The sequence below is a fragment of the Aotus nancymaae genome, unplaced genomic scaffold, assembly GCF_030222135.1.
Source record: "Aotus nancymaae isolate 86718 unplaced genomic scaffold, 86718_ANA_hifiasm-v0.15.2.pri h1tg000059l, whole genome shotgun sequence".
Taxonomy (NCBI): Eukaryota; Metazoa; Chordata; class Mammalia; order Primates; family Aotidae; genus Aotus; species Aotus nancymaae.
The window spans coordinates 42,552,487-42,576,499 of NW_026988473.1; the positions used below are offsets into that span (position 1 = coordinate 42,552,487).

The 24,013-nt window shown below is 49.5% G+C and overlaps 1 protein-coding gene across 1 annotated transcript in view; it reads right to left on the minus strand.

Moving 5' to 3' along the window:
* The window catches only part of OTOG (otogelin), a 95,812-nt gene that overhangs the window by 48,765 nt on the left and 23,034 nt on the right, over positions 1–24,013 (minus strand). Inside the window, exons 17-29 of the mRNA XM_021675174.2 lie at positions 22,971–23,148; positions 21,203–21,327; positions 20,112–20,324; positions 18,537–18,729; positions 16,840–16,914; positions 16,558–16,601; positions 14,966–15,119; positions 9,711–9,818; positions 4,778–4,916; positions 3,023–3,157; positions 2,587–2,733; positions 2,158–2,277; positions 211–327 (exon numbers count right to left, since the gene is read on the minus strand). Of these exons, the coding sequence (XP_021530849.2) occupies positions 211–327; positions 2,158–2,277; positions 2,587–2,733; positions 3,023–3,157; positions 4,778–4,916; positions 9,711–9,818; positions 14,966–15,119; positions 16,558–16,601; positions 16,840–16,914; positions 18,537–18,729; positions 20,112–20,324; positions 21,203–21,327; positions 22,971–23,148 (1,748 nt within the window). The remainder of the gene's footprint in view (positions 1–210; positions 328–2,157; positions 2,278–2,586; positions 2,734–3,022; positions 3,158–4,777; positions 4,917–9,710; positions 9,819–14,965; positions 15,120–16,557; positions 16,602–16,839; positions 16,915–18,536; positions 18,730–20,111; positions 20,325–21,202; positions 21,328–22,970; positions 23,149–24,013) is intronic.

A 24,013-nucleotide genomic window follows, 5' to 3' on the forward strand; every position in this document is an offset into this window, starting at 1 on the left:
GCTCTGTTTGCCTGGCTGTCTGTGCCTGGTCATCTGGGGAAAAGGATGGACTCATTCGAGCCGGCTGGAGGCAGGGGAATGGCAGATCTGCACAGATCTTTCCTGTAGATCTGAGCTGTCCCTTCTGAGACATAGGGGAGTCTGAGAGCTGAAGGGATCCCAGGAGAGTGGAGTGGGGCTCGGGAGGGGCCGAGGCTGGGGTCCACTCACCACCGGGTGGCAGATCTCAAACACCTCACTGAGCAGGATGCTGCACTCCTTCTTAGCAAATGGTTCTCGGAGAGGATTCAGGACACACGTATCCCGAGGATCGAGGGTGTCTGGGCACTAAGGGGCAAAGGCAGGCCTGTTGACCTCCCTACTTGCCAAATGCCTGTTGCCTGATGGGACAGACAGATTTTAGGGTAGCCGCCATGATCCTTGCCTCCTGATATTCATGTCCTTGTAAAATCCCCTCCCCTTGAGTGTGGAAGGGAGCTATGCCTTGCCTCAAACCAACAGAATAGGGCCCAGGTGATGGGATGGATGTGGCCCTGTGTATGTGATCACATGATTCCCAACATGAGATCCCAGAGCCCATCTTGCTGGAGTCTCTCCCTTACTGGCTGTTGGGGTACCCCACATGGCAGGAAGTGTCAGTGGTCTCTTGGAGCTGAGGGTGGTCTCTTGCCAAAAACTGGCCAAAAAAAATGAAAGCTCTCAGTCCTACAATTGCAAGGAGCTGAATGTGACCAACAACCATGTGAGCAGGTGGGGAGGCAACTCCTGCCCCAGTGGAGCCTCCGTGAGAGCCTAGCCCTGGCCGACACCTTGACTGCAGCCTTGTGAGACACCAAGCAGGGAACCAAGTCAGGCCATGCCCTGACTCCCAGCCCACAGAAACTGAGATAATACATGTGTGTTGTTTAATGCCACTAAGTCTTATAAAATTGTTGCATTGCAGTGGATAACTAAGACAGATTTTTTCGATGACTGCTGAATCTCCTTTCTTAGACTACATTTTCACTGGAGAACCCCATGGTATGCCCAATGGGATTAGCAAGAGAGAAATATGATGTACATGGGGGTGTGGGGACAACAAAGGTTAGTCACCCACTGAGCTTCTCTAAAATGGGGGTGGGTTAGGGCACACTTTGCAGAGGCTGTGGGAACAGCCTCGTCCCAGCTCAGGATTTCAGAGGCTGTGGGAACAGCCTTGTCCCACCTGGAGCAGTTATGCCCAACTGCTCCCCCTACTCCCGTCTACATAGGCTCATCTCTGTGTACTTCCCAGCAGGGCATTAAGATCACTAAGTCTAAGAAAGGCAAATATGTAACACTCATATCACCACTGTCCACTGCTGCTCCCATGGCAGACAGAAATAATCGATCACAGTCCTTCTTCCAGCCGAGCTTGACACAGATCTTGGATGCTTCTCAACAGAGCTCCCCAGCAGCCTCTTTTGACCAATCAGAGTTGTCACATGAAGTGAAATCTATTCATCATCCTTCTCTTGGCCCAGTCCCTCTCTTCACAGAGGATTGCAGAGATGGGACTTACTCAAGATTACCCAGAAAGTCAATGGATGACTCAAGACAAGAACCTAGGTCTCCTGCTCTCCACTCAGTGCTGTTTCCCCCACAGGTCGCAGCTTGGCAGCCTCAGTTAGACATCTCTCAGACTGTCCTTTGGGGCAGCCCCCTCATTTCTGCCTCTGCTAGTGTTGCCCTTCCTCTCAGAGAACTTCTCTCTGATATATTCATCAATTTAAGCATGGCCCAGATTTTAAGTGCCAGCACCAGTCTCACCTCCTTCAGGAAGCCTTCCCTGATTGCCTCAACCCACCTCAATCTCTCTTGGTTTCTTCTCTGTGCCAGACCTAGTGCCAGGCACTGGGGGGCATCAATGATGAGTGACCATCTCTCCTGGAACAGACTTTATCACCTTCCCAATCCCCCACCACCCTACCAGGGCTTGGTCCAGGTGGATTTGTGAGACAAGAGGTTGCATGATCTTCAGGCCACAGGACAGAGTCTAGGGCTAGGGATGCAGTCAAAGGCTGAGAACATTGCAGGAGAAGCCTCACAACAGCGTCCCTCTTCCCTGACCTGGGGCCGGTTCAGTGCTGATGGTGCCCATCTGAGTGAGGAGCATGAGCCAGCCTGGAGAGGCTTTACCTCAACTGCAGCCCAACTGCTGCCAAACTCCTGGGGGTTTGTCAACTCTAGGTTCTCCGGGGTCCTCATCTCATTGATGGTTTTTAAGTCAAAGTTCCCACAGAGGCCCGCCAGCTGGCCCTGAAAGGAGAGAGGACACCATGGTCAGTTGCAAGCATGCCAGGGGATGAGCCACAGGCAGAGGGGTCTCCATGAGCCCAGGGGTCTATCATTGACATAGAAGCCACTGCTGAGGTCACAGTTTGAAGAGGGATGGGGCAATGCCAGAGGAGAAGAGGCCCAGAGCAGGGTGGAGGAGAGAACAGAGGCATGCTCTTCTTGGCTCCTCAGGGAGGGTACAGCTCACCCAAGGACACCCAGGGCTTGGCTCAGCCCCAGGCAGGGGCTACAGCTCTGGCATGCCATGAGGGTCACTGCTTATGTGAGTACCTGCCACTGAGGCCCAGCCTGGACGTGCACTGTGGTTCTCTGGTCCCACAAGAGGGTGATGTGCTCCCGTGGGAAATGCACCAGTGTGAAAAACCCCGCTCGCCACGTGTGGACCTCCTGCTTGTCATCCAGGAAACTCTCTGGACTCTAGAGGGACAGAGATGGTCAGTACCTCAGTATCCAAGTGCCCCCCAGTGCCCAGGTCAGCTATGCCTGCAGCCAGGCTCTCACCAACGCCTCTGTCTCCCTCATACCCTGACATTGGCCTCTGTGTTCCTGACCCCAGCCAAGGAATTCAGTCTGGGCTTCTAACTCAGTGGCTCTCCAAGAGAAACTGCTGTGGTAAGGAAGCCAGGCCTCGGCCCTCTTTTCCCCCAACCCCTGGTAACCTGTAAATTGTCTACACAACCTTCACAGGTACTGAGCTGAGCCTTACAGGATTTCCGGAGTCATCATCAAAGACAATGAGTGAGTTCCCAACGTTGATGGAAATAAATTTCCTGCAGATCATGCCAGAGCTGTAGCAGTTCACATTCTCTACCATCACAGAGAAGCTAAAATCTGATGTGCTCTGAGGAGAAAATAAGTGAGTCCAATAAAACAAGAGAGAAAAGAGATCCTGCCAAGATGCACAGGGGTGGAGGAACATGCACTCCCGAGTGGCTTTCAATCCACTTCTACTTTGTATTAGCTGAGCTGTGTGACTTTGGGTGACTTCTGTTCTCCGAAGGTGCTCTGGTTTTGGATGCCTGGTGCAGTGTTTAGCATGTAGTGACTCCCCAAAATAGCTGAGGAATGAATGTATTAGTAAATATATAATAGGGATTATTGTGTTGATAGAGTTTGGGGAAGAGGCACTGTCTCACATACATTCTTGATGCTAGGGTAAGCTTTTCGGAGGGCAATTTGCTGGCATTGAGTATTTTAAATGTACATAGCTTTTTTATACAGCAATTCCACTTCTAAGAACCTGGGGATACATCCACACAGGTATTCACTGCAGCATTTAAATATTGGAGACAACCTAAATGTCCATCAATGTGAAAAAATAAAACAAACTAGAGGATATTAATTCTGTAGAATTCTACACAGCTATTCAAAAGAAAAAAGTGTGCACTGACTATATAAAATCAAGTCAAGGTATCCTAGTAAATGAAGAAAGCACATTGTAGAACATGATTCATATAAACTAAACAAAGTGTGTGTGTGTGTGTGTGTGTGTGTGTCCATGTCTCATGGAAAAACGGTCTTGCAGGATTCATCCCTGACTGTTTGGAGTGGTTATTCTACAGGAGACAGGAACAGAAGAGATGGGAAGGGGAATATTTGTTTTTAATACACACTTCTATAATATTTTAAATGTTGGTGAAGAGTATGCATTAACCTTTAAAACTCTTTAAATAAAATGAGGTCAGTAATCTTTATCTTGTGGAGTTACTGCAATTATGTGAAAGATCCCAGTACAGTGCCTGCCCTATAGGTAATATTCCTTCCATAAAAGGTTTTATTATTATTTGTTATTTTTATTATTGATGTTACTCTTATTAAGAGATAGGAGTGTCTGTGTCACTCCTTCACCATGTCAGTGCACATTCCTCCCGGGGGAGGGATCCTGCCCTCACTGTGCCCCCATATCACCAGTTTTCTTCCTTCAGGTGAGCTGAAAACTAAAACCCGTGACTCCTTTAAGCGCACCACCTCTCCAGTCAGATTTCTTGGTCAAACTTGACCCCCAGCTCTACCTCTGACTGCTGTGTGACTTGGGCATGTTACCTAACTTCCCTTAGCCTGAGTTGCTACATCTATAACATGGGTTCCATAAACTCTACTTTGTAGAGCTGCTGGGATATTTAAGTGAAATAATCCACAAAATATGGCCCAGCAGACTCCTAGGTATATAACAAAAGCTCAGAAAGCATTAGCTCTTGCTAGTGTAGGCAGAAAAAAAAAATTGGGACCCAATAGAACAAGGTTATAACGGTGAGCAGACAGGCAGTGCAGTATCTCAGGACTGGTGAGCTCCGTCCAGCCCTGAGTTTGTGTCTCAGCACTCCTTCCAGTCTCTAGACAGCCCCACCTCAGGGCTTAGATCCCCGACCACCCAATTCTGCATCAGACTGGAGCCCAGAGCACCAGCATGCCCTGACAGGTCCACATGGAGCCAGCTGGGCAGACACATCCTGGAACTCACCTTGACCAGGTGCACTTTGCATGCCCCCACGAAGTCAAATGGGAGCCCATCAAATGTGCGGTAATGCCGGTCTCCATAGGCAGTGCAGGTGGAGGCGCAAGGATGGAGGGTGCACTGGAATGAACCCCGCTGGCACACGCTGAAACACACACACCCAGACCAGCTTGCAGGGCACACCCACCCCACATCTGAATACTCACGACAGGGCCATTGCCTATTGAATGCATGCACACCATGTCCCTACGCAAAGGGGTCAACAAACATCATCGACCTCTAACAGGAGCCTGGAGGGCAGGATTGCGATTTCAGGCAGGAGACGCCAGGGCTCAGAGGGTTATGGGACACAGCCAATAAATAATGGACCTGATGTTTAACACAGATCTATTTAACTCCAAAGTCCATACTCCCTTTACCACTCTGTTCATTCACTTATTCATTCATTCAACAAACATTAGGTGCCTACCATATCCCAGGCATTATTCCAAAATTTTGAGATACATCAGTGAATGAAACAGAAAAAAAAAATCTTCTGCCTCTGTGAAATGTTTACCCTAGAGGGAGAAGATATATACTAAACAAAAAATAATAAGGCAGTGCGAGTATGTACTATAGTGAGTTTGAAGGCAATGAGTATTATGGGGGAGCAGGATACACGGCACTGGGAATGCTGGTGGAGTGGGCTACAATTTTAAATAGGGTGGTTGGGGCACGTGTGAGTAGAGAGGTAAAGGAGGTGGCAGAGTTAGCTCCATGGGTATTCCAAACAAATGGTACAGTCTCGCCAAAGGCCCTGGGGAACACCCGGGAGACAAGATGGTTAGAATGGAGAGTGCAAGGGCAAGAGAGTAGAAGAGAGAGAAGAGAGCAGAAGAGGAATTCAGAGGGGCCATGGAGGGTCAGATGACACGGGTCCAATAAGGCCACTGTAGGAAGGCTAGCGCCTGCTAGGAATGAGGGAGGAAGGCACTGGAAGACTTGATCATGGGAATGACATGATGTGATTTATGTTCCACTCTGGCTGCCACACTGAGCCTAAGCTCAAGGGGGTCAAGGGGAAGCAGAAAGACCAGCTGGGAGGCTACTGCAGCACATCAGGGAAGAGATCATGACAGCTCGGAGCAGGGTAACAGCAGTGGAGAGAGTGAGAAAGTGTCAACTTCTGGGTGTATTTTGAAGGTAGAATCAAAGGGGTTTGCAGACTGGTTGGATACAGGTAGTAAGAGAGAAGACTCAAGGCTGACTCCAGATTTTTTGGCCTAAGTAACTAGAAGAATGAAGTCTTCTTCAACTCAGATGGGGAAGGCTGAGGGAGAAGCAGGTTTGAGGGGAAAGATCAGATGTGCAGTTTTGGACATGCTGAGTTTGAGACATCCATTAGACATACATATGGTGATGTCAAGTAGGCAGTTGGATGTGTGAGTCTAGAGTTGAGAAGCATGGATTGGACTTCAGGTAGAAATCTGGTCATCCTCTGCCTATGGATGGGCTTTGTAGCCATGAGACTGGGTGAGCTCACCAAGGGAGTGAGTATAAATACAGAGGAGGATGGAGAAGAGAAAGAACCAATGAAGGAAGCGAGAAGGAGCAGGAAGAGAGGTCGGAGGAAAAGCAAGAGGAGGCGGTGTCCCAGAAGCCACATGAATGAAAGTATCAAAAAGAAGGGAATGATGGAAACATGATCAACTGTGTCAAATGCCGTCCACAGGTCCAGGAAGGTGAGGACTGAGAAAGGAAAGCTGGATATGGCAACACAGAAGTTACTGGTATCCTGGGCAGGAACACTGTCAATGGAGTGATGAGAAAATGCCTGCCCAAGAGGGCTTAAAGGGAAATGGGAGAACAGGGGCTTGAAACAGCAAATATAGAAAAAGTGTTCAGGAACTTCTGCAATAAAAGGCAAGCAGAGGAACGGAGCAGTTCCTAGGAGGTGGAAAGTTCTTCAAACGATTTATTTTTACGCAATAGGGATGACCCAGTACAGAACGTCAAATTGTTTCTATGGGAGAAAAGGGAGAGAGACGCTGCAGTGATGTCCTTGGGTGGGCAAGGGAGGAACTGGGACCCAGGTACAAGTGAAGGAATTGGCTTTAGATAGGAACATGGCCACTTAGTCCATCTGTTGTACTGGCAGAATCCATGGGTACAGAGCCTGGAAAGTTCTCATGGCTTTAGTTTCCTCAGGGAACTAGGAAGCAGGATCATCAGAGGAGAATGAGAGGGGAGGAGGCGTCAGGGCTCTGAGGAGAGAGGAGAAAGAGTGGAATAGTTACCTAGCAGGATGAAAGAGCAAAGCAGACCCAGGAGATAGTCTGAGATCCCATCACCCTGAGGGCCTTTTTGGACGGCTCTGAGTCCATGAATTTAAATGAGAGCTGGCAGCCGGCTTTTGCACATCCCTCCTGTCGCACTCAGCTGCATGGATGCAGACACAAAGAAAGTAAAGGCGTGGATGTCACCAGGGTTGTGGTTTTGCCAAACAAGTAGGGCAAAGCAGGAGGAGGAAGAGAAGTGGGGCTGCATCAAGGAAGTGGTTATGGTTCTGGACCACAGGTTGAGGCAAAAGGGAAGGGAGACATCAAGCGGGTGAGAGGCAGCAGAGAGGTGGTAGGGGCTGTGGATGAGAAATCCCCGTGGGGTTGCAGGATTGAGGGAGTCAGGGTATGACAGCGAGTGGAGTAGAAAGACAGAAGGTGAGGTGAGACACACTGGGAAATGGGCTGGGTGAGTTGTTAGGAATGACAAGATCTACAAGATGACCCTTCACTCCACTAGGATGGAGAATGGTCTTTGGAAAAGAGAGGATGAAGAAACTGAGATGTTGGGAGATACTAGAAGCACCTCTAAACAGATACTAAGCTCTCCAAGAATTAGGGAAGGAGTAGGGTTGGCAAGAGTCACGGAGCTCAGGGCCAGAATCTTCGGAAGTAAAGGGGGAGGAAGTCAAGTCTTCGTGTCTGACAGCAACAATGAGGAGCAGGCTTTCTCTAGTCACATGCCACAGACACACTCGGCCATGCACTGACTCCACAGCTTCCTAAGCCTGTGTATCCATCCAGTCACTCACCCACCGACATGACCTATGACTCAGCCATAAAGGCAGTGCTGGGAATACTCCCACCGTGGCTGACCATGCTGCTGAGAATGGCAACACAGAACACAGAGCTGGGAAGAGACGGGCAGCCAGGCTCCGTACACAGATCCCAGCAAATGCTTGAGTGGTACCAGCATGACCCACCTCCCCAGAGAGAGCAGCTGGAATCTGGGCCACAGTGGCAGGTCCTTTGAGAGCAAATGCCAAGGTTTGTCCATGCAATAGGCGGTAGAATTTTCACAACTGAGTTAAAAAGTAAAAACTTGCCCACCTATCTCTTAGTTTCTATAGAAGAGAAGACACCCACCCTTCACAGCCTCTCCTGTGAAGGCAGATGCCTTCTCAAGTCAGAGTTCCAAATCCTGAATAATCCCAGCTCTTTGGCCTTGGCTCCAGTCTTCTCACCACCTCCGATTTGGATCTGATTTCTGGGCACACTGTGCTCACAGGAGAAGCTTCAACTCAGCTACCTACTCCCTGCCTGAGGGTGAGGGTGCTGCTACCAGGGCTGGAGTCCAGTGAAGTGATGGAAGTGACTCTCTCAGGGCCTGAGCACCCCTGGGCAAACCCAGGCCAGCCAGCCCCAGTCTCTCGCCTCATGTGCCTGGCATCTCTCGTCGGCTCTGGCTCACCACAGTCACAAAATCCCATGAAAAAATGAGCACGCAGCCTGTGCAGAGGTCTGTGTCTTATCATTATACCCAGGGACTTCTGGGGTCAAACAGCCAGGGCTCTGACCTGCCAAGCACACTCGGATGTATCTGGGGAAACCAGCCTTGGAGCAGATGGGCTTGACTGTGACCCTGCTTCTAACACAGAAAGAAACACTATGGCCATCCTGCAGGCCACAGAAACAGGGTGGTTTCAGTCCCAGCATGGGACAGGGACTGGGGCCATGCTCCAGCTAGCCGGATGGGTCTCTGAGATAGAACCTCTCTGAGCTTTTCTGCTGGGCCCTGGAGTACCAGTGCCAGGGGCTTCCTGCTCACCTGAGGCTGCCCCTAGCTGGTTCTCGAAATTGGAACAGGTACTGGGTTTACTCTCCAGTATCAGGGCACATTTATTATTTCTCACCCCCTCCCCCAGCATTCTCTCTATCAGAAAGCTGAGTCTACCCACTGCCTACCCACCACTGCATGACCCAGAACAGGCCCTGCAGAACTAGCCTGGAGCCTGTTTCCACAGAATCCAATCCAGGTGCACACACTCCCATGTATGTGCACTTACATTACTGAACAAATACTCTCACATGTACTTTCATACACAAGAATGTGCCTCTGCACAGGTAAGCACTGTGCACACTTACACAGATATTTTCACTCACATGTGAATACAAACACGTATAGCCAATATACACATATATCCACACACTTTGCACATACATGTCCACATATTTTAAATGGATCCTAATGCACACAAATATATATAAACACACCTGTCTACATATACAAATTTCTAATTGTATATATTCACTAACATATTGAGATTTGTGAATGTCTGCCTTTTTATATATATCCATGTACATGTATGTTCACATATGCACATATGCATTTTGGATTTGCACTCACACTCATATGTTCATATAAATATGTGAACAAATTGTCATGGTTACAAATACGCATGTATACACATTCATATACATGACTGAACACATTCATGTATTCCTTTGTATGCATATACTTGCATGTGTACACAAATCCCTATACCACACACAACACACAAACACACAACTCGAATACAAACATAATGAAAGGGGAATGCTAGACTATACACTCAATCATGCGTCCATATCCATGCCCCCTCCCAGCAAAAAAGTAAAGCCTGCTTGGGGCCCTCACTTACCAGGTATGGCAAGGAGACATCACCTGGTCCCCAGGGAAGTACTCCTTCCCCTTCCAAGTGCAGGGGCACTCCTCTGGCAGAAAACATGCATCTCCGTGTCTGAGCAGACTGTAGGAACACAGCAAGCAGGCGGTCAGGAGAGCACCCTTCCCATAGCTGCCATCTGTGGAGGACCCTGCCTAAACCTGGATGCTCAGAGGTGGCATCCGCAGTTACCCTAGAAGATGCTGACTGTGTATTTACTGCCCATCCTGCAGCTGCCCAGTGAAGTTCAGAGGCACCTTGGTAATTGGAAGAACCAGTAACGGACTAGGCCCAGCCTGGAAATTCCTGTCATCCATCAGGAAGCGAGGCTTACCTCTACCAGTCACAGTCCTACTGGCCAGAGGGATGCCAGTTGCTCCTTAGGCACTAGTTGTATACTAATGAACAGGCCATGGATATGGGCACTGACCCTCCTACCCAGGTTGTTCATGGAGCTCTCAGACCACAGGCCCCAAAGCTGCAGCGCTGCTGTCTTCTAGTCTAGTTTCCATGAAATCTGACCACTCCCAGGCCGGAGCCAAGGATGTCTCAGGGCATTTATTAAAGCTCTCAGGCCAGAGCATCAGGCTAGGTCCAGGTATCAACAGGATAAAGCCTGCGGCAGGGCTAAGAACACAAATTTTGGCAATAAATAATTTTTTTATTCAAATCCAGGATCTAACTAAAACAAGTTACTCAACCTTCCTATTTTATTTTTGAAAAGAATACAAGCACATGGGTTAAAGAGGCAAAAAGAAAGGGTGCTACAGGAATTTTACTGAAGGGAGTCTCTTGTTAATTGCTCCTGTATCCAGATTTTCTGCCTGGAGTCACTTTCTGGACTATAGTACAGGATGACGGAACCCAAGCACAGCACGATGTCTCCCCGAGGAGAGCAGACAGAAAATGGAGTTCAGGGCTTCTGAGGTGGCCAGAATGTCCAGGTCAGGATGCAAAATAGAAAGGAATAAAATAAAAGCTCTGAATTAGCAATACAAGAGCAAACTAAATCCAAAGTAAATACTAAGAAAGAAATAAAGATGGCCAGGTCGATGGCTCGCGCCTGTAATCCCAGCGCTTTGGGAGGTCGAGGTGGGTGGATCACGAGGTCAGGAGATCGAGATCATCCTGGCTAGCACCGTGAAACCCCGTCTTCAGTAAAAATGCAAAAAATTAGCCCGGGCGTGGCGGTGTGCTTCGGTAGTCCCAGCTACTCAGGAGGCTGAGGCAGGAGAATCACTTAAACCTGGGAGGCTAAGGTTCAGTGAGCCGAGACTGTGCCACTGCACTCCAGCCTGGGCGACAGGGCAAGACTCCATCTCAAAAATAAATAAATATATAAAGATAAGATCAGAAATTAATGAAATAGAAAACAGAATAACAATGCAGAAAAATCAACAAAACCATATTTTGGTTCTTTGAAAAGACCAATGAAATTGACAAACCCCTGTCTAAACTGAATGATAAAAAGGGCAGGGGGAATATTCAAATTACCAATATCTGGAACAAAGAGGAAATATTGCTACAGATTCTACTGATGGTAAAAGGAAAATAAGGAAATATTATGTACAATGTTAAGTGAATAAATTTGACAACTTAGATGAAATGAACAAATTCCTTAAAAGGCACAAACTATAAATATTCAACCAAGAAGGAATAGGTAAACTGAATAGCCCAATATCTTTAAAGAAATTAAATTTGAAGTTAAAACTCCTCCAAGATTGGTAAATTTTCTACCAGGTGTTTAAGGAAGAAATAATACTAGTTTTAAATAAACTCTTCCAAAAATTGAAAGGAAAATAATACTTCCCAACTCATTTTATAAGACCAGCATTAATCTGATACCAAAATCAGACAAAAACATTGCAAGTACGGAAAACCACAGACCACAGAATATTAAATAATACATCAGTCACAACTAGGGTTTATCCCAGGAATGTAAGGCTGGTTTAAGATTTTAAAAATCAACCAGTGTAATTTGCCACATTTATAAAATAAAGGGAAAATATCATACAACAGTCCAATAAATAAAATCAATTGACAGGCTGGGTGCAGTGGCTCAAATAATCCCAGCACTTGGGAGACTAAGGCAGGAGGATCTCTTGAGAACAGGAGTTCAAGACCAGCCTGGCCAAAATGGAGAAACCTCCTCTACTAAAAATACAAAAATTAGCCAGACGTGGTGGCCCATGCCTGTAATCCCAGCTACTATGGAGGCTTAAGCATGAGAGTCACTTGGACTTAAGAGGCAGAGGTGCAGTGAGCCAAGATCACAGCACTGCACTCCAGCCTGGGAAACAGAGTGAGACTCCATCTCAAAAAAAAGAAAAAAAATCAATGACAAAATTCAATACCCATTTATTACAAAAATTTGCACCATAATAGAAATAAAAAGAAACTACCCCAATCTGGTAAAAATCATTTGCAAAAAAACTACAACTAATGTTAGAATTAATGGTAGAAGATGGATTGCTTTACCCAAAGTAAGACAAAAGCAATGATTTTTACTTCTATCACTGCTATTCAAAAGTATATTGTAAGTCCAATACAGCATGATAAGGCAAGGAACATATGAGATGTAAAATTTTTAAATAAAGAATAAAACTATCTTTATTCACAGATGACATGATCACTTACTGAAATCCTAAAGAATCTATCAAAAAAAGAAAAACCACTAGAACTCATAGATTTAGCAAGATTGTAGAATGCAAAGTCAATATGTGAAAATTGACTGTATTTCCATATTGTGACAATAAAAAATGGAAAATTAATAAAATAATACCATTTATAACATCAACAAAAACAGCAAATACCTATGAAAAAATTCAATGAAAAATGTGTAAACCTTTACATGAAAACTATGAAATATTGCTGAGAGACATTAAAAAAGACCAATAAATAGGAAAATAATAGCATATTTATGGTTTGGAGGACTTACTGGTGTTAAGATGTCAATTCTCCTCCAACTGATTTACAAATTCAACACAATTTCATTCAAAACCTCAGAGGTTTTTTTTTTTTTGATAGAAATTTATAAGATGATCCTAAATTTATTTGGAAATGCAAAGACCTAGAACAACTTTTTGAAAGAAAAGAAAAAATTTGAAAAACTCTCACTTCCTGATTTCAAGGCTTACAGCAAAGCTTCATAAATCAAGAGAGTGGATACTGGCATAAGGACAGACAAACAGATCAATGGAACAGAGTAGAGTGAAATAGACCCAAGTGCATACAGTCGATTAATTTTTCACAAAAATGCCAAAGCAATTACATGGGGAGAGGAAGTCTTTTTTAAAAAATGGGGCTACAACCACTGGATGTCCATCAGAAAAAAAAAAAATAGACCTTGACTCCATTTTGCAACATATGTAAAATGTAATAATTTTAAATAGATCATGGGCTTAAATATAAAAGCGAAAATTGTAAAGCTGGCCAGCTGCAGTGGCTCCCACCTGTAATCCTAGCACTTTGGGAGGATTTCTTGAGACCAGCCTGGGAAGTGGTGGAACCAGGGTTCAAGCCTGATTCTAGAATCTGTGCTCATTGTGCCTCATGGCCTAGTGGCCCCAGGGCCCTTGGCTCAGTTCCCAGATGCAAAAAATATGGAGGTGCACAGACAACCACAGACCATTCTTTGGAGATTCTTAGACACATTACAGAGAAGGGCATGGTGACCAGTCAGTCAGAACTCTCATACACAGAGGTGATCATGGGTTCCAAGGGTCCTAGGCAGAGGTTGTTAAGGATGTTTAAGCATCTTTGGGAGCCCTGTCCCAGCAAGGGGATGTCCCAGGATAGTAGGAAATGCCTGCCCTTCCCTTACAAATTGAGACGGTACCAATTTCAATTTGACAAGCTCCTTAGAGGGGCTTTGATACAGCACGCAATAGGTCATCGGCCAAATTGAGCCCAGAGCCCAGTGCCCAGTCTCCCAGTCTCCAGTCTGGCACCCTTTCCACTGTGCCTCTGTGGCCTTGCCATCACTCTTGGCAGTGAGTGACCCTCGGTTCCTGACCCCAGACACCCTGGCTTTTCCTGACCTCAGGCTGAGAGGCAGCCTGTGCACACAGGATGGCGTCACAAGGGGACCTTCAGTGACAAAGATACTCCTCACATGTCACTCCGGGGCCCAAATGGCAGCAGATGGCCAGGTGTAGGATTGCTTGCAGGTTCTCTTTCAGACACTCTTGCCTGGAAGGGGCAGGCTTACAACCTACATTATGATCTCTGTGTAGGGAACCAAACCCCGGACCTCATGCGCTCTGGGCCAGTGGCTGGGCTTGGAGTAAGGACACTTGGGTTTGAGTCCTGGTTCTTTGGGTACCACTTCCCTCCACCCTGCCCCTGGCCTCAGTTTCTTCATCTGCAAAATGGGCATCATGGTCCTCCCCTCCTTTCTACCATGGATGGTCTGAGACTGAAAGAGGTAACAACATCTAAGTGTCTTAGAAACAGTAAAGCTCCAATTGACTGTCCCCTCCCCTTGCCACCCTAGACGCCCTGACCCCCATCTCATTTTCTTTGGCTACCAGGCCTGGGCCATGACTCCCAAGTGACCACTAATCTCTGAACAGGCTAAAGGTCACAGCCCGGTGTTGCTGAGCCAGGAGATGAGGTACCAGCTGTCTTCTCAGCCCAGAGCTGGGAATGAGAAGGGGCAGAGCTGGGTGCTGGGCCCTGGGCCACCTCGGGGTACAGAGCCCACACAGGCATGCCCACAGAGCCTGACCATGCAGCAATCACAGCTTTAATGGCAGGGTTTGGGGGATCTGGGAAGGGGACAGTTTTCTCCGGGTGCGGTCTTCGTTTTTGAGTATTTTGGCGGCATCGACCCTCCTCCTGAGGGGAAGAGGCTGAGAACTGAACCTGGGTTTCCTCTCCAGTGGCCAACCCACGGCAGCGCCACAGCATGCCCGACACCCCTCTCAGTACTTCCACTGAGCAAGCTCATTGATTCCTCACAGTGGCCTGTGAAGGTGCTGGGCGTGATGATTGTTCCATTTCACAGATGGGTGGCCAGGGCTCTCCCTCCTACAGGGAACACTCCAGGCTGGATCCCCAGCCCCTCCTCTTTCCACACTCCTCGCTGGCCATGATGGCTGTGGCTGGCCAGTCCAGGCCAGTGCCTTCCTACAAGACTGTGTGATGTTTTCCCTGCCCCCACTCCACCCTGTGGCCCTTGGTTCTACCAGCCTTCAGAGTCGTGGGCCCACGGCAGCATGGGTACCTACCCCTGGGGACAGGCACAGCCTGAGAGGCAGGGGCCACGGGCCGACATGCTCAGGTTCAGCAGCTGCTGCTCGCACGTCCTCTCCCTGCTCAGCTCTGGGTCCATGTGAGGGTCACTGCAGTTCACGAAGACCTGGCCTGCTGGGCAGGCAGCAGCTGGAAGAGAAGAAGATGGGAGTGGAGGGCTTGGGGCCTCAGGATGGGCTCCTGGGCTACAGGGGCAGCAGCAGGAGGATGGAGGGAGGGAGAGATGGGCTCGGAAGCCTCCTCCCGGCCCAGCTGCTCCTGGGCATTGCTTGGTTTCCCAGATACGCCTCAAAGCGGGAGGGATAGATGTGTGCTGTCTGTCACACAACGGGACCACGGCCACCAGGAACCATTGCTGCCCATCCCCAATACCAGGCTGCTCCAGGTACATCCCCCATGTCATCTTATTGAAGGCTGCAACAACTCTAGAAAGTATTGTCCCCCATTTTCCCAAATAATGGAGTGAAGCCACTTCTCCTCCCCAAAGTCATCATAAAGTGAGAGGTGCCCCAGAGGGACCAGGAGAGGGGCTAGCAAGAGGATGAGCAATCAGTGTAGCAGTGGGACCAGAGGACTCTGAACGACCAGGAGAGTCACCGTCCTGTTACCATTATTTCCGTGACATGAACCCACTCTCTCTTCCTGAGCCCTCAGGAAGGTCTGCCCCACACATTCATACTGTGTGAGTGATCTTTTTTAGGAAAATTAACGAAAAGGAGCTGAGTTCCATGCCCAGGCTGGGATGAACCAGAAAGGAACAGGCACAGGAGGTGAGATGAAAATCCCAAAGAGCCAGAAATCCAAAGCCAGAAGTGACCAAAGGAAAAGCGCTTCCAGGAATATACACAAAACATGGGGAGGACGCAGGAATCTAGGCTATGGCCGACGAGGAAATGAAGGCCCAGAGAGATAAAGTGGGTGGTCCAGGGCAGCACAGCTAGTGAGTGCCGGGGAAGATTTGAACCCAGGCCAGATGACTCTGGAGGCCCTGGTCCTAACCACCTACTGTATGATTGTTCTCGGATCCCTTCCTCCACCCCAGGAAGCCCTCCCTGAATGCTCCAGCCCCCAGGGCCTCCCCAACCTCCCAGCCCCTCGAAGTTTGCCCCCCAACTGTTCTACCCCATCCCTGTCTCTGTTGCCTAGGAGGGTTTCAAAAGCCCAGGCTGTCCTGCCCACCTCTGTGATCCCACACCCAGCACTGTCCTGGGCAGAGTCTGCCTCACTAGATACATGACAGCTCAGACAGAGGAAATCAGGACTTAAAGGAAGTCAAGAAACTGCCCAGACACCCAACGTGGTTGCCCCAGGTGGCTGCCCTGGAGGAAGACAGAGTCTCAGCCTCTCCTCTGCAAGCAGCAGGGACAGCCACTAGGGTGGGGCTGAGGCTGGGACAGAGTTCCAGGTGCCACCTTCCAAGCTAGAGTCTTTGCTATGAGGGCACGGAAGGCCCAGTGTAGGCCAAAACCTCGGGTGGGCTCGCTGAGACCTGATCAGTGTCCCACTCCCTACTCTCCTTTACCATGGGGAGCCCCCAGAAAGGCTCCACCTCTCCAGTCACCCTTACCTGGAGCTCTGCTATCACAGCTCATGATTCCATCTTTGCAGTGGCTGCAGAGAAAGAGAGGCCCCAGGGTCAGCCGACCCAATCACTGCAGGACCCAGACACCCCGTGTCACTGCCCTCGGGTCACTGCAGAGTTCACACAGACATCCTCACTCACTGCCCCCTCCCTGCACAGAGCAGGACTGGGTGTCCCTTCACAGAAAGTTCCACTCAGTCGCACTGTCTTCAGTCAGCAGCCTCCCTTTAAAGAGAGAGCAAGAAGGCTGCTACCTACGGAGCTCACCAGTGGCCCAGGGATGGGATGTCGCTGTCTCCAGGGGGATAGTCCACTCCCTGGAAGTGGCAGGAGCACTGGTTCCTATAAAAAGCAGGAGGAGAGAAAGGTGAGCAGGCTCAGGAGCTGAGGCAGGGACTGCCAAGAACAGGGGCCCCACCATCAGCCAACCAGGGGCATAAGGACACAGGGAAAAGTAATGGCGTCTATGGTGACATGCAGCACATCTCCAGCGAGCAGAAAAGCCTGCCTGGCACTAGGGACAGAGGTCAGGGCTGGGTCCCAGATTCAGAGCCATGCACCAAGCTTAGACAAGGACAGTTACTGGTCTCCATACTCTCCTGCAGCCAGCCCCATTTGGACCGAGGAAGGGAGGGGCAGAACGAACAGAAGCATGGCTCCTGAGCCCACGCCAAGTCAGGAATGGGGCAGATATTAAGTCGGTGCTGCAGCCTGGTGCAGGTGTCCTGGTCACTCATGTCCAGCATCCATTCCAATTGCTCAGCGCCTGTGCTGCACTGGTTGTTAAGTACATTGAACTCTGGCCAGGGACACCCAGCCAGGCCCTCTGCATACAGTATCTCATTGATTCTTCACAGGGATTCTGTAAGGTAGGGATCCTTGTGCTGTCTTTCTTCTTTTCTGCAGGTCATCTAAGGGCAAAGCCTATGTCTCCTCCTCATTCAGCTCCCACAGAACCTGCCCATTACAGGCACGTGCCAGTCTTGGAGCAGAGCAGTGAGTCATGGACGGGATGCCGGAACTCCTCCAGCCCCAGTGCTGATCAGCAACCACCTCCTCTCCCTGGTAAGCCACACAGACACCCTCGGATGGCAACACTCAGCGTACAGGGGCGGGAGCTGCCAGGCACACATCTGGATCTCAAGGGAGGACTCTGTAGTTTGGGAAGGCCTGTGAGTGACTCCTACTTACCCTAAAGAGGCCCTCCATTTGAAAACCACCAATAAAATGTGTATAATTTTATACACAGAGAAATAGAGGCCTGGAGGGGAACAAGGACCTTGCCAGTCGCCCCAGAATCATATGGGGTCACTGCCTCCCACTCTCCTCCTCCTGCTCTGCCCTCCAGCCACACTGAGAACAAGCTGAATCTTGGGCCACCCTTCCTCCTGGAGCCCCCTCCCTCACTCCCTCAGGTCTCTGCTCAGACCTCACCTCAGCAGAAAGGCCTTGCTTTCCAGGCCTACCTCAAGTAACGCACTAGGAACGGGCCTCCCTACTGTCACCCTGCCTTGCTTGGCTCAACAGCTCTTGTTGCCACCTGTCCATTAAGTGTCCGTTCATTTCTTTGTCTGTCTTGCCACCCTAGAGTGTGAGACCCATGATGGCAGAACTCTGCTTTGTTTGTTGCTGAATTCCCAAGGCCTAGAAATGTCTGGAACATATTAGAAAGTCAATAAATGCTGTGGGAGAGGGGAGTGAGGAGAGAGGGCCCTTGGGCTCTGTGGGGTTGTTCTGTCTTGTGAGGAAGCTGCTGGAATGCCCCAAAGGCCAAGGCTGAAGAGAGATCTGGGAGGGAGGCCCCAAGGAGGGAGCCCACCCACATTACCCACCAAGGTCTGGCCTGCAACTGTGCAGGGAAGCAGGGACACGAGAGGCCCAGCCAGGTTCCCCAGTCTCAGATACCATGGAGATCCTTGGCCTCACCAGCCCACCCAACCCAGAAGTCAAGCTGGCCTACTCACCGGGGGACACAGAGGTCAGCCTGGGTGTCCAGATAGGTGTCTGGTGGGCAGGCACAGCCCTCCACACACTCGTCCCTGCTCAGGTCGTCGCCACCATCAACCCCACAGGCCTCAGGGCTGGCCAGGTCCTGGCAGGTTTGTCCACACGGGGCCACGCAGGGGCTATACTCCTTGGTGGCCTCACAGGACAGTGCTGCAGTGAGAGGGGAGGCCATGCTTTGTTTCCCTCACCCCCACAGTTGTGTGGAGTGGGGCTGTCAATCTATGAGGAGAATGGAGATCCAGAGAAGTTAAGACATTTGCCCAAGGTCACACAGCAGGTCAAAGTCAGAGGCGGAATTTGAACCCAGGTCTGACTCCAGAGTGCCACTGCCTACCAATACGCTGGAATGGCAAATCATCAGGTGGGCCCTTCTGCCAAGTTCAGCCTGATACTAAAATATCATTGAATTTTTAATATTGATCTTGTATCCTGCAATGCTGCTGCACTTATTTCTGGTTTTAGTAGTGTTTTAGCTTGGATGCACAACAGTGCCTACTACTGTCCTGTGGGGCCTTTACCTGCCTGAGATCTTAGCTGTGCAGCTTTTTACATGTCAAAACTCAAAAATCAGAGTGGCTCATGCCTGTAATCCCAGCACTTCGGGAGGCTGAGGCAGGCGGATCACTTGAGGTCAGGAGTTTGAGACCAGCCAGTGTGGCTACCGTCCCACTCCCCACAGAGTCTCCTACACGCTGTGAAATCCAGTAGATCCACTGAGACCATCAAGTTCAGCTGTTCTCAATCCAGGCTACACATCAAAGCCACCTGGGGAGCCTCTGAAAATGCTGATGCCTGGGCCTCACTGCCAGATCTGTTGCCTTAGTTGACACTCAATGTGGCCCAGATGCGTGAATCTTTTGAAAGTTCCTATAGTAACCCTAATATGCAGCCAGGGTTAAGAACCAGTAGTCCTGTCCAATCCCCTTTGGGGAAACTCTGGTTCAGAGAGCATCAGAACCCTGCTTGGGGACACACAGCAAGTTACCTGCAGGTCTGGAACAGAGCTCAGGCCTCCTGACTCCCAGTACAGGGCCTTTTCCATTTATTCAACAAACATTTGCTAAAAGCTCACTGAGAGTCAGGCCTTGTGCTAGAGCTGGGGGCACAGAGGTGACAAAGACATGGGAAGGAGCATAGCCCAGGGTCAGGGTAGGGATGGGTAGGGGCTGGCTCACGACTTGAGTATGTGTACTCAAACCCCAGGGCAACAGCCAGTGGTCTTTAGAAAGGTGCAATGCAAAGTGGCTCTGATGGAGTGGGTGAATTTGGGATTAGCAGGACTGACAGGACTTGAGATGGAGTGGAAGCAAGGGTAACAGAAGCAGTCCTGAGTCATACATCCCAGGTGACATGCCTGAGTGACCGAGGGGATGGGGACCATTGGCAGAGGTGGAAGGCACAGGAGGAGAAGCAGACTATGGGTACAGTCAGGCTGGAGGAGACTGGAGGGCATCCCAGTGGAGGGGGGCAGGGGACACTCAGGCCTGGAGCTGCAGCTCCTCCAGCCCAGCCCCACGTGGGTAGGCACTCACCGCAGGCTGGCAGGCGGGTGCGGAAGTCAACAGGGAGCCCATGGCGTCGGCACAGGTGGGTGTAGTGGGCCAGCGTGGCGCAGAGGCAGGGCTGCCCGCAGCGGCAGGCGTCCCTGCGGCACTGCTCAAAGTAGGGCACAGGGCTCAGGAACGCAGAGCAGGGCGCAAACAGCTCCCCCATGAGCACACTGCAGGCCTGCACTGAGTAGGAAGCTGGGGCAGGAAGAACAGGAGCCAGGCGGTCAGGGGGCAGTCTGCCCGGTATCCCAGGACTCAGTCTCTCTCCCTCCCCATGGCTCAGGGGAGTGTGTGTGTGTGCGCACACACAGTATGGATGTAGGCAGCTACCTCACTGCACAGCTGGCTGGGAAGGTATGGGTGTGGTTTAGTACATCTGGGTGTGAATATGCAGCTTGATGAAAACCCCTGGAGCTTACATTCTGGTCAAAGGAGACCATCACTAAAAAATTCACATAGCAACTTCAAAAGTGGAGAAGTTAAGGAGAGAGAGAAAGCTAAGAAGCAGCATGGGGAGTGCAAGGCCAGGCAGGAGGGGCAACGGCAATTTGAATTCAGGCAGTCAGGAAGGTCTCAGCAAGGGGGTGATGTCTGAGCAAAAATCTGAAAGAAGCGAGGAACTGAGGGATGTGTGTGTCTGCAGAAAGAGCATTCCAGGAGAGGCAACTGCAGGTGCAAAGGCGTGGAAAGGAGAGCAGTCCTGACTGTGTAGAAAGAAGGACAAGGAGGCCAGGGTGGCTGCGGTACAGCAGAGGGCATGGGAGTAGTAGCAGACATGGGCAGAGAGGGTGGGGCCTGGTGGGGTCACAGAGCTGACTTCAGCTTTTGCCCTGAGATGGAGAAGCCAGTATAAAGGTGTGTGTGTTTACCTGATAGTGAAAGACTATGAGGCTTCCTGTCTGCCTGGACCTCACTGTCTCTCCTCCCCGCCCCCCTGCTGCTCCTCCTTTTCTTAGCACTCCTACAAATTTGGCCAGCACCCTCCTGACCCGAGTTCCCTTTTCATATCTCTTGAAGAAGCAGTCCTCCCAACCCCACTCACCCATGCCTCTCCCCTTCCCCTGCCAACTCACCGGCTTGCAGGTGTACATCACAGGGGTCCAGTGGAGAGCCAGGGACCAGCGGGGAGCAAGCAGAAAGCGTTTTCCAGGAATTGCCAAAGAGCTGTGGGGTGCTCTCAGGTACACCCACTGGGGACCTGCAGCCATGTTATAGCCATATTCACACACTTGTCCATGTGGACCCAGGGACACAAATAGCACAGATCCAGGTAAGCAACTACTTGCTCATATACACACACACAGTCATAATCTACACATCCATATACACACACTCAGAGGAGCATGTGTACTCGCCCAAACCTATAACATGTATATGCAGACACCCTCAACACACACACACATACAGAGCACAAATATATGCCAGACAGCCAAGGTGGTCCACACAGCCACATTCAAACACAGAGTTGTGGAGGTACACATGCACGTCCACACACACACACACACATAACATTTAACAAAAGGGCTCAAAATGGGCTAGGACCATACACTGCCCACATCATTCCCCAACCCCAGCTCTTTGGGTCAGAAAAAGAAACAGGGGCATCATGAAGAGAATCAAACCCCATAGGGGTAAGACTTTTTCCCTACTCCCTTCTCTATGGGCAGTTCCTGAAAACTGCTTGGCTTCCCTTTGGCTGTCTCAGTAGGAAACTGTCACACAAGGAGCAGTGAAGGGAGGAAGGGGGATGAGCATGTTTCCTAGACATCACAAGTCTCCAAGAGTCACCAAATGCAGGCATAGGTGCTGAGCAGAGGGAGGTCGTGGTCTCTATGGAGGGCAGGTTCTGCCTGGCACCCATCATGCCCACATATTGTTCCAGGGCGACAGCACTCATATTATATAGGGCAATATTCCTACCCAGAAGTCACATTTAGTAGAGTGGCAAACATCTTACACACTAAACCAGGGTGTGCCCCTACTATTTGGCCAGCTACCCTAACATCAGCCCTACCAGGCAAGGCGTAGTAGAATGCCACAGTTTTAAATGTATATGCATTGAAAAGTTCTGAGCTTTATCTTGTTCTTGTTCTTTACAGCAAATCTGAGTTCTCTTTTTTGGTTAAAGAATGCCTCCCCTGTTTCCTTCTGCATCCACTAATGCACGTAACTCGAAGGACTGGCCAGAATCTCCAGCCTTTAAGATCAATCCTTTGTTCTCCTTTCTAGGAACCTTGCCAACTTCCTAATCTACGTCTGTGCCCAAATATGCCAGCTCACAGAAAACAGCCTTTCCCTGAATATTGGGAGGCTCATGGGGTGCAAACTCAAGAGCCTTCAAGTACTAGGGAGGAAAGATACATGGGTTAGATTGGCCTGGTGGGTTAGAAAGTGGGAATGTTTGTGTTTTTGGCTCACTAGGAGCTTACACTCACCTAAAGTGTCCACCTCAATTAAAACAAACAAAACCATGAGCCAAATCAAAGTCAGTCTGAGGTCCGGGGTTTTAAGACCTCATTCTAAACAGCATTTCTCATGGTATGGTCCACAGACCTCCCATACTGGAATCTTAGAGGTGCTTATCAAAAATAGGATTCCTGAGTCCACCCTAAATCTTAAGGAGTGGGACTCAGGAGTCAGTGGTTTAAGAAGCTCCCCAGGTGAGTCTTCCGCACACAGAGGACTGTGAACAGCTGCTTTAAAGAAACATACTTAAATTTAAATGTAAAGCAATAAATGGTAAAGGCTGATGGGAGAGACATATTTAGGCAGTACCTCTAGATTCCCCCGCCAAGGGGCCCATTTCCCCTCCTCTTCCGCTTCCGGCGCAGACCTACGTACAGGAAGTCGTCCTGCGTGTTGCCATTGAAGGTGCCGCAGAGGCCCACGGTGTCCTCCACCCATCGCTGGTCCACCTGCAGGTATAGCCGCAGCCCCTCACGGTCGTAGAGCACACGCACGCCCACATTCGTCCTCACCCGCAGGAACACGGACGACAGCCTACGGATCTCAAAGGCATCTGGGCACAGAATCCGAAGGGGGAGAGTGGGAGGGCAGCCAGTACACATCCCGCCCACCACTGCTACCTGCCTGGCCGGCTCAGACCCACACACTGAAGCCGTGCCTACCATGAAGCTGGTTTGGGGAGGCTTGAGGAAACCCTGTTCAGTGATGAAATCGGGACCCAGGGATAACTTCCCACGGCGGCCTGGGCTGAGAAATTGTTTTTAGCATCAAGTGCCAATTAAAGTTTTGCTCCCACTAAGGAACTGGTACACGTTTCCTCCTCTAGCAGAAGGAGGATTCTGTAACTACCCATTCTCTTCACAGTGGCCACAACACAGTTTTATTATGGAAGCTCATGATACAATTTTAGACTTGAGTGTAACAAATTTAAATTTTAGATTTTATTGTAGAACATTTTATACCCTTTATGGTTTATATTTATTTCTGCAGCCTTTTGACACCCAGTGCATTCCCACTCCTCCAACCTTGAGCTCCTTTTGTTGTTTTTCTTTCTTTCTGGTGCTAGGTTTTTATTTCTTACTCGTTTTGCCATTTTTGTTAGATGTGTTTCTTATGAGCTACGCATAAGTTCCTTGTGGAATCAGAGAGTATAACAAGTAGTTAATAAATTATGAGAGTCAGGATGGGAAACATCCATGCATATGCTCATGTTAGGAGAAGCCATCACACTGCTAGGAAGCCCACTGTCCTGTTGAGGTGGGACAACGACACATTTTTGGAGTCCACATTTTTGCAACCAGAGTGTCCCCTACCCTGACCTACCCAGTACTAGAATATTAGTTTTTGCCAGTGTAGCAGTGCTTTTAGCCAGAGAAGCCTGGGAAAAGAGGTCCAAACCCTCAGTTCCTAACTACGTC